Here is an 11,029-nt window from a genome sequence, read left to right as displayed (position 1 = left end):
TGGCTGGGATGGATGGCAATGCTTTGTAGACATCAAGACCTACAATCTAGGGAAAAAAGGGTTCCAAAATGGTTCTTTGGGTGTCCTCATAGGAGAACCCTTTTTGGTTCCAGGAAGAATCCTTTATGATTCCATGTAGAACCCTTTTGGATTCCATGTAGATACCTCTATGGAAAGAGTTCTACATGGAACCCAAAAGTGTTCTACCTGGAACCGAAAAAGGTTCTTCAAAGGTTTCTCTTATGGGGAGAGTCAAATAACCATTTTAGGTTCTAGATATCACCCTTTTCAAGAGTGTACAAATAATTAGTGGCACGTTTTTGTATTGGACTAAAAAACATCCTTCAGGAACTAAAATAAAGAGAACGTATCAATTGAATTTAAAAGCCGGAGTTGATTAACAACCACATTGTATTTGAGAAAAGAAAATACAATTAAAGTATGCATCATAAAGGCGCTTGCTGCTGCAACAGTACAGCGATTACTGTGCATAAATGTTACAAGACTTCCAAGTCCCCTCCCAATTGATTTTTTACGGTGAACGTTTGTTGAAGGCGTCATTCAAATCCTGATTTTACAACTGTTTTGTCGCTCACGTTCCTGCGGCGCAAACATGTATCTCCTTCCCATCTTCCAGCGAAACAATTTCTAAGCAGCATCGCAACAGCTCTGCACAGCACATTATGGACTTTACTGGAAACCTTTTAATTACATCGAAGCATTTCAAAGAAGACAAGGGTGGCACACATTGAAAATGCTATTTTCTATATACCTTTTCCCTTTATAGTTTATGGAGCGATAGCGAACTTTCAGCGGCTTTTATGGTAAGATTATATCGGAATAAATTATTACACTGTCTGTACTTCGTATGGAAATGACTTTATTCACAAATATTTATCCTAACTGCTGATACATTATTATAGGCTAATGCATAAATAAACTGTAAAGTAAAGAGTAATTGAAATAATTTGTTTTCAATTTAGTTGCTGGTGGTGGGGGTAATGTACTGGTATAAATCACGTTGATCAGTCCCTTAAATTTTGTATCAAATCTGTAACGTATAGTAATTTTCTACATCGAGACAAGGTAGACTGTCGGATATTCTAGACGGGAGTTGGGATCCGTTGTGTGCCTGGAGCGCATAATTGTGTGTAGAGAGAGAGAGAGCTGACAGTGGCGCATAGCTGGGGACAGAGGGACCAGTACACAAGGTGACCGCAACCGCCACTTAGTGAATGTTCTCAGTCCAGTTACCAAACTATCATTAGAAATTCACATTGTTATTGTGTTTCAGTGATTATAATTTCAAGTAGGCTACAGGAAGGTAGGCTAATTATTTTGGAGTCTGGGACCATCATCTCTTATGCATTAATGTTTTATTGTGAGTGTCTGTGTGCGTCTGCGTGTCACCAACAAGGGAAGCTCTGGAAATTTGAAATCCAATCTCTGTGGGAGATAAAGTTGTGTTTGTGTTTTGATATTTTCTTTCTCTAATCCAATTTCTGTCCCATTACATACTTACATTCTCAACATCCCCAGGTGCATACTGTAGAATGAACCTAAAACCAGACCACTCATCTTGGCTGCATGTACATGTTTAAGAAACTGTAAATCAGGGTTAACTTACAAAATGAGGTCCAAGTTGATGAACATTGATTGATTTCCTCTGAATGTGTGCACCCCTACATCAGGAAAGTACTACCCACTGCCAGTATTCAGCATGATGTGTAAATAGAACAAGAGTAACCAAAAGCCTAATTCATTGTCCTGTAACACTTTGAATATGTAATTCTAACTCTATGCTCTCTCATATAAATTCTATAGGGGTTAATTATTTCACAAACAGGTGTCATAAATCTCTGTGGCTTTCAATTGGACCCCAAGAAACCCAATTCTTCGAAAAAGTGAAATCAATTGGCTACTGCTGGTGTGTCATGGCACAACTGTACTGAGATCCTGCCAGCATCACAGGCCAGTGAATAGTGAGGCTTACCTCACACAATCACTCTGCTAATAACTGATCTGAGAGCAGCAAGAAGGGAGCAACATTTCTGATGGTATTTCTGTAAATGGCCTCTACTGATGTTTGCTATGTGGAAGTTTAGAGAGCAAACACTCTCTGCTCTGGTGTCTAACTTGCTATTGAAATGGAACAGGGATGTATTTACACTCCACTGTTGTTCTGACTTATTGCCCCTCTGTTGTGTTAACATACAGTAAGTATGGTCAAGAAGACACCGGTTAATGACGAGACAAAGTGTTGGCAAATGAACATCTTTGGAGATTTATTTGAGCATTAGGCAATGCAGTGTTGAAATGTTGCAATCTACTGCATCAAGGGAATTATGGGGAGGAAGGACTATGTACACACACACACACACACACACACACACACACACACACACACACACACACACACACACACACACACACACACACACACACACACACACACACACACACACACACACACACACACACACACACACACACACACACACCACTAGGGGACCTGGCAGACCTTCTATAGCCACGTCGCAAAAGTAGATCCTCGTAAACTAAGTGACAGTATTTGGAGTCATGCGTCTTAACCCACAGCCTGGTGGTGCAATGCTCTAAAACCGGGATAATCAACTAAATTCTGCTGTGGGACGATTTTTTCTTGAGCAGATGTATATTTTTTATAATAAAACAAAATAATTTCAAACGTTGCTTACATTTTGTATATGGTCACGTGTCTCTCTATAATGTGTGGGAATACCTGCAAACAGATTTACAAAATTAAAATCACTAGGAGCTGATTTCCTCCTTTTTTATGTCCATCAATGATTTTTTTTTCTTCATAAATCTTTTTTTTGGGGAGGCCGCGGGTGCGGTTGAAAGGGACCAGGACTATCCAGTGGAAGCAGCCTCAGAGCTGACCCACTGTGGCAGGACCGTCCCAGTGCAGAGCTCAGTTCTGCAATTTGCAGGCTTTGTGGTACCAGCTGTTCCTCTGAAAACTAAACCCATTTACTGGGCAAGCAGGAGGACACCGAGAGGGAAAAGAAGAAAAGAAAGAAAGAAAGAGAGAGAGAGAGAGAGGCAAGGAAAGAGTGACAGAGAATGAAACAATTTACAAGAAAGGGAGATTAAAAGTGTTTCCATTCAGAGCTTTTAGGTCCTTTATTTGACGGCCATAATGAAGCTCGCCCGGCTGTCTTCCCCTCACACACTGCTCCCATTACAGTTTCAGATCGCCATGTCTCCCATAGTTTAGATACAATCAGACAGGCTGCCCTCGCCAGCCTTGCGGCATAACTCATCTTGTTTACGGATGTGTGCCGGTACAATTAAATAATAAATATAATGTTTAGCAGAGCCCTGTGAGTCTTTAACCAGTCCATGTACTGTATAAAGAGCCTTCAGTGGATTCCTGATCTGCAGTATAGGGTTTATGAGCACAGAGGCATCTAAAAGCTCACAGAAAGTTGTGGAAGTACTGATAAAGAGAGGGAGAGATGGGACCGTGTAAAATGTCAGGGTAGGAGAAGGAGGGAGCCATTTAGTGTGAGATTAGAAGAGCTTGCAGAGGTGCTATAAGAGACAGAGACACCCACTGTGAACGATAGGAGTGGCAACTAGTCAAGGACAGGCATCCCTTACAACAGATTGGTTTTGACGCACCAGGCAACCAGCCAGCATCGAACGTCCCTCCTCCCTGTCACTCGCACGCTACCGTCGCAGACGACTAATCAGCCTCTTAATTGAATTGCAGCTAATTGTTAATGAGAAGACGAAACAGTACAGGCGCCAACGACAAACATCCTCAGTCCTCCTTCCCCCTTTCCTTCCCTCACTATCCTAAGCCCGAGTAGCAGCAGCCACAGGTGCCTCTACTCTAACCCCTGTACTCCAAATGAGACACCACGTCACACTGACAGGCCGTGACACTAATCCTCAGAGACGCTGTGGAGCAGTCAGCCAAAGCCACACGGGGCTAAATTAGGTGTTCACTTCCTCAGCATGCAGGACGAACATGGCAGACTAGAGTAGACCTACATAAACATGGCTACCTTGTACCTACACAGTCCTGAAGTGCCTTAAATACAGTTAGTGGTGTAAAATTAGAGGTATATTGTAACTCTAGAATACAGAATTATGTCATTCCGCATTCTTCCTAGGGTGTCAATTTAGTTAAGAGGGTTTGAGACAAACCTGACAATTAAACAATTAAGATTCTATAAAGCAGGGATCACCAACTAGATTCAGCCTCGGACTGATTTCTTTTCTCGAGCAGATGGTCAGGGTCCCTGTCACACCCTGACCATAGTTTGCTTTGTATGTTTCTATGTTTTGGTTGGTCAGGGTGTGATCTGAGTGGGCATTCTATGTTGGATTCTTGTTTGTCTATTTCTATGTCTGGCCTGATATGGTTCTCAATCAGAGGCAGGTGTTAGTCATTGTCTCTGATTGGGAACCATATTTAGGTAGCCTGGGTTTCACTGTGTGTTTGTGGGTGATTGTTCCTGTCTCTGTGTTTTGCACCAGATAGGACTGTTTTAAGTTTTCGCACGTTTGTTGTTTTGTTAGTTTATTCGTGTACAGTTTCTTTATTAAAGTACAATGAATAACAACCACGCTGCATTTTGGTCCGCCTCTACTTCACCTAAAGAAAACCGTTACAGTCCCGGAACATAATTACAAATGATTTGTAGACTGCAAATTGACCGCAAGAAGCCTGAAAAAACGTTCATGTTTGACCAAAACATAATCACATTACATTTGAATTAAATCACACATCTCTCTATTGTACTTGGGAATAGTTTGGAACAGATTTCCAAAATCACTTAGAGCTGATTTTCTGGTGTTTTTACAGTCTTTTATGCTTTCTTTTGCTCAGAAAACGGGAGGACGAATAAAATCACCTGACCTGCGGACCGCAAGTTGAACCCTGCTGTAAAGACCTCTGTGTGAAGTGGTCTTGTTGAAATGGATATATTGCATTTGGAGACTGGCAATGACATGCAAGGCTCTCTAAAATGTGTCATGGTGCTCTCTTATTTTGGAAAATAACTCACATACCAAAAAACAAACATTTTATGACCTGTTGGCCGTAAGAAGTGACTCATGAGCCAAAACTGGGGGAAAAGAAGCATTCCCAAAATAAGTCAATCTAGATGTTCAGCAACCGGACACATTTATGTGACCCCATTTATGTGAGTCCTATTAATGGTTGCCTTTTCTCTAACTCTGTAACTCTCTGTGAAGTCTTCTCCAGGCAGCCCTAACATGGTCTCAATGAAGAAAGAGAGAGGAGCCACTTACCTGTATCTCAAAACACTATCTGGATTGTGAGAGGCAGAGAACGAGAGAGGAGAGGGAGGAATGGAGAGAGGGATTAGAAGCTAATCCAGGACACAGCCAATCCCAGTGGAGCTCCTTTTCTTCCAAGACGCAGACAAAACAGTCGCACGGATTACTGCACTTTAGTCTATTGCCTTTTTTTAAAGCATTATCCCTTTTTGTATGGTGTTTCATTGTCCCTAAATGCCTGGTGTCCCGGGCCTGTGGTACATTTGCTGAACTGTACAACAAAGAATAAAAGAGGACAACAGTCCCGGTGAGAGGGGAGCGAAGTGACAGGATGTCCCATGGACTGTGTGGTGCCACACGCAGATAAAGAGCTTTAGTGGAGACGACATGTGTGAACGGACCCCCTGCTCTTTCTGCTGGGTCTCAGAGGGACTGAAAGCTCAACACCCCTGTGGACGGTACATTCAAGATCAAACTTCTATGAGGGAATACTAAAACGACTGAGCGGCTAGTGAGTGACAGGTTGGAGATATTTTAGTTGTTGATTACAGGGGAGTATAAGGTGAGGTCGGTTTCAAAGCAGGATTACAAATTCATTTCTGGAAACACTTACTGTATCTGACTTGATTGAGGGGACCTGCGGCAGCCTAGAAACCTCCATCACTAACGGGCAGGACCTGAGTTGTCAGTTAAGTGACTAAGTATCAAGTGTGTGTTTTGGTATTTGAGTGCAGTGTGTTCATGTGTGTAGGTGCATTAGAGAAGATTATTAGCTGACAATCAAAGGTGTCAGCCTATTGAGTCACTCCTCAATAAGCCACATCTAAAGTGACCTGGTTGGTGAGAGTTGTTGTCTTGGTGTTGAAACCTGTAGTGGTAAGAAGAGAAAGCACTGGGTGATTGTGAAGTGGTAATAGAGGTTGTTTTAAAGCTGACACAATCCCATTACAGTTCCTTAACAAGTTATTTATAATCTCCAACAACTTTATTGGGCAGAGCACACAGGGCCAAGCAGCTTAAATATAACCACTTTCAGATGTATAACACAGCCGGACTCCTATCTACTGTACTGTGCCAAATCGAGAATGAATTTTAACTAGGTTTACACAAAACATAAATATTTCTTCTCATTTTACGAGGATCTCGTAAACCTCTGGCAAGGTGATTAGTGTCTAGACGGGTGGGATGTTCGTTAACTGTTTGTAAACAAGACCTTGGATGGTTTTCCCAGAAAGGGGTCTCTAGGTAACATTGCTGGCTGTCCAGCCTTGACAGAAGACATTGGTGCTCATTTTAAAGGAGGTAGGTATAGACTTCAGTTTGGACTGATCCTAAAAAGAGAAGAACAGTAATATTTTTTTTGTAAAGCCTCATTGCTTAACTTTGAGAGGGAAGTTTAAAGACCTGTGTATTTTTGTTGCTGAAGGGAAAGGTGCATTTAAGTGACCTAATTATAGAAATGGTTGTGCACGTCTAATATTGATTTAGCTCTAGAAACGTTCCCAGGTATGAGCTTGCCAACAGAGAGAGCATCATAGTTATACTGTTAGTGTTCACAAGCAGAAACACAAGTTCAAAATAGTGAAATGTATTTTGTCTGATGGACAGAATATGAGCATCTCTTGGTATTCTCTCACTCTTTCACTGCACAAATACTGGATGAGTTATGTTTCACTTGTCAGTATATATTTGATAGCCGCAACTGGATATATTTTCTGAACTGATATTCAAAAACCCACCGTCTGGAAAAAGCCTAGTGGATCACAAGCTCTCAGACCACATAGGCTGTGGTTATTCCAGAATCCCTGGGATGTGTCATTCCTCCTCTTTTTATTCCTCATGACTGAAAGCTGCTGGGAAGGAGGACAGGCCTCTTTGAGGCTGGAGTCATTCTAAAGCACAGAATTGGCCCTGAAAGAGAAAGCTTTGAATGTTGACTGACTCCAATAGATAACCATCATTCAGCTGAAAACTTCAGTGGGACTTCCTAAAGCCAAACTGCAGGCTTACGCTCGATGAATAGCTGGCACTTGCTGCCGTGTGGAGAATGTATTCTACACACATTCTCAGCACACAATGTGTTTTTCTTTTTTTTAAGGATCCAGAAAGTTGTTTAAGTGTCTTTTAACACTCCTTTTACATTGGAAAAGTTGACTGATTTCTTACTGGATTTATTATCCCCGTGATGAATTATATTTAAAGGGTATTCATCTCTGCTACCATGAGTCTGGGAAAACTGCCAGGAATTAAAGGCCTAGTGTCGGGCTCTCAGGGGAAGAGGCGCTTTAAGAGCGAACTCTCCGTGGACATGATCAGCCCACCGCTCCCAGACTTTCGCCACACCATGCACGTGGGCCGCGGTGGCGATGTGTTTGGAGACACCTCCTTCCTTAGCAACCACGGGGGCAAAGGGGAATCAGTGAGCCCCGATTCACCCACCAGCAGCACAAAGACCACCAGCTTCTTCTCCCGCACCTTGAGGCATGTACGCCGGTCCCCTGTGCCCCGTGCCAGGATCGGTTCCCGTGATCTTTCACCCCCACCGCCTCCTGTCTCACCCATCATCAAGAACGCCATCTCACTGCCCCAGCTGAACATTGACATGCCCAACGGCTACAAGAGGGTGCTGTTCCCCAGCTCAGAGAGCTCCCCAGAGACCTCCCTCTACAGCTACGGTAAGAACATCTGTAAAGGGAAAAAGCACATATTGCACACACACACACACACACACACACACACACACACACACACACACACACACACACACACACACACACAGGTTGCCAATTCCTCTTCTCAAATCACCAAACAGTCAACAAACAGATTATTTTTTTCTGAGTCATCTGCAATTACCTTGGTTACACCTGTGCACAATTACACCTATAAACACAAACAAACACAGCTGGGGAGAGAAAGATACCGAGAGGGCATTTCCTGTCATCTTTAGTGTTTGTGTGCTGCTTGACTGCACCGCATAAACCCAACACTCATTTCCCTTTTAAATCACTGCTGGTACAGCAAAACTGTGTGTGTGTGTGTGTTCAGGGGTAGGGTTTTTTAGAATAGTATGTGGGATGTCTGGAATTCCCCCCAGCCACTGGAATAGTTACCCAACTCAGATGGAATGTACCCAAATAAAGAGCACCAACAGAGGGCACAGAGAGCTTGATGATCTGGGGGATCAACAGGTTAACTCACACTGTACCACCTCTTACTGTGATGTACATGTTCATTTGTATATTCTGGTCATTTCTTTAGCTCTTCTTTCTTTCCTCTCCTGTCCTATTTTCCTCTTATTCTTTTTCTAGTCTCCACATCATCAACTTTTTTAAAACTCTAAGTTCCTTTCTCTTTCCCTCTCTGGTATCCTCTTTATATATCTTTCTGGGTCCTCCCCTCACTTCTCTTTCAGTAGCGGCTGAGAACTGTCCACTATGCATAAAACCAAGCCCCCCCAGGGAGCATTCAGAACCAGGAACCAGTGAAGTCATGGCACTGTGGAATGTGTGTGGGTTGGGCTGGTGCTCTGAAAACTCTAAACACCTTGCTTGTTTTATACTGTCACCCTCTGGCGATTGTGGCAAACTGCAAGGCTCCCTGACATGATTTTCAATGCTCTTATTTGATAGTTGGTTTCTCTGTCTAATGAAAGTAATTGGATATTATACTGTAGATGCATTAATAGAATAGGCAATGGACTTTTTCAAGGCATGAACTGTTCTAAAAATGTTTTACATTTGAATATGTTTGTCTCCTTCCTGTCTGAAGGTCTGCAGTCTGGTTTCGTCACACTACCCCGCCACTCCCGCCTTGATAAACAGCTGCAGGATGGCACCGGACTGTTCGCTCAGAACTTTAGCTGTGGCTCGCTCCCAGACAACAACAGCTTCGCGCTAACGCGCTCCGACTCCTTCACTTCATTCACAGTGGACCTTGGTCCCTCCCTCATGAGTGAGGTTCTGGGAATGATTGACAGCCCCGGTTGCCTCACTATGCCCAATCACAACTGGGAGTTGGGGGAAGAGGAGGAAGAGGAGGAGCAGAGCTCTGTGTTTGAGCTGGCTGTGCAGAGCCCCATGCTAAGCTCATCAAACCCTTCCATGTCAAGCACTCCGCTCAGTGTGAATGTGAACAACAGTGGGCGCTCTTGCAGCTCAGAGTGGGCAGAGGGAGAGGAGGAGGATGAGAGGGCTCTTAAGACGCCAGATGCATCTATGGGGTCTCCTACACAGGTAGAACCAGTTATGGAAGCTGAGAGGTTCCAGAGAGCAGCTGACATGCTGGCGCGTCACTACGGGGGAGGCTCCTTCTCCAGGAGTCATCGCAGCGATTCTGCCTCCTCCTCCTCCTCACCACTCAGCCAACCTAAAGTCCCCTACGCCTTCCCTGAGGAAGAGGAGATCAAAGTCTGAAACATTTACCAAATGTCTACCATTGTGAGGAGAAGAACCCATTTGATCATTAGACTACTTACTAGGTGACCTTGGTTCTGAATCCTTGCACTCAAGACCTTCAGAGGGATCCATGTTTTTCTATAAACCTTTTACATTAATGATTTGAATTGGAAAGCTCCTCCTCATAATGATAAGAGCTCTCTTGTCTACCATCTAACAACTGGATCAATACTGTCTCTTGTTCAGTTTTAGAGAAGCTTGTGTAGAAGCTTGTGAGTTTCTCAGACATGATCTGACAGCAACATTGGACAGGGTACATATAAAAAACAACCTTTAAAACATGACAGGTTTCATTATATCTTCATAAGAAATATACCTTATACTAAGCAGATTCCATTAAACTGTCATTCAATTCTGGGATGGAACAATCTCTTGATATTGCGCAACTCTGTGCTATAGCAGCTGCAGTACAACAGTCACACAAGATCCCGTACAACAACCAGAAGGAAGGGCACAGGGGTCATGAGCCGAGGCTGTGTATGTCAAAAGCACTCATAGTGGTCATTCACAGAAGTAAGGAACATAATACGTTTTATTTTTAGAAGACAAAGGTAGGATTTCCAGCCTAATGACACCCTCCTTCTGTGAAAAGGATTGAAAGGGGAAATAAAACATGACTATCTGCAAAACTATTTGTCACAGTATGTGGATACTAAAGGGACAATACATTTTGTTTTGTTTGATTGTGTTTCTATCCACCTGACCTAAATTGACATATCTTCAGTGAGTTCAGTGGTCACAGTTGTTTACTTTCATTTAGACCTAACACAAAGCCAGTTTCATCATTTATCATTTCCTGAGAAAAGTTTGAAAGGAATAAAGCTTTTCTCACTAATATCTGGAATAATATCTGAGATTGTACTGCATGCTAAGGTGGAAATGAAGGGTGTGCCCTGTAAAATGTATCAAACTAATTTGGGTTACACAGCCCTATAATCGTTTAAACCTATAGCTGCCTTACAGTGATAGTTATTGTCAAGTACTTTTTCCAAGTATGTTTGTTCTCAGTGTTATGTTCATACATGTGAGTATACATTTTTTTTGTAATATCAAGGAAATGAATGCATTGTCATACATGAAGGTAATCAAATTAAGTTGAATATTAGCTATGTTCATAAGACTACAGGCACTCTACTTAAAATTACCAGTACAGACTTGTATGTGATGTCACATATGAATACAGTATGTATACGGAATAAAAATATGACTGTATAATTTGATCCATTTTACCAGTAGCTGTCATAGCAGTCATATTCTTAATAAATACCGTTTTTTAATAA

At 42.5% G+C, this 11,029-nt stretch overlaps 1 protein-coding gene across 2 annotated transcripts; it reads left to right on the top strand.

Moving 5' to 3' along the window:
- Nucleotides 1–286: 286 nt before the first annotated feature.
- Nucleotides 287–11,029, top strand: LOC115110519 (cdc42 effector protein 1-like). Of its 2 annotated transcripts, XM_029636245.2 has the most exons (3): nt 287–824; nt 5,251–7,970; nt 9,064–11,029. In XM_029636245.2, the coding sequence occupies exons 2-3, from the start codon at nt 7,517–7,519 to the stop codon at nt 9,705–9,707; spliced, it is 1,098 nt and encodes a 365-aa protein (XP_029492105.2). In that variant the 5' UTR covers nt 287–824; nt 5,251–7,516; the 3' UTR covers nt 9,708–11,029. The 2 variants fall into 2 exon arrangements, with proteins under 2 accessions (XP_029492105.2, XP_064866243.1); XM_065010171.1 differs by lacking the exon at nt 287–824 and having other exon boundaries at nt 2,479–7,970.

This window comes from Oncorhynchus nerka, linkage group LG26 (assembly GCF_034236695.1).
Source record: "Oncorhynchus nerka isolate Pitt River linkage group LG26, Oner_Uvic_2.0, whole genome shotgun sequence".
Classification (NCBI taxonomy): domain Eukaryota; kingdom Metazoa; phylum Chordata; class Actinopteri; order Salmoniformes; family Salmonidae; genus Oncorhynchus; species Oncorhynchus nerka.
This window is presented reverse-complemented; position numbering and strand designations above follow the sequence as displayed.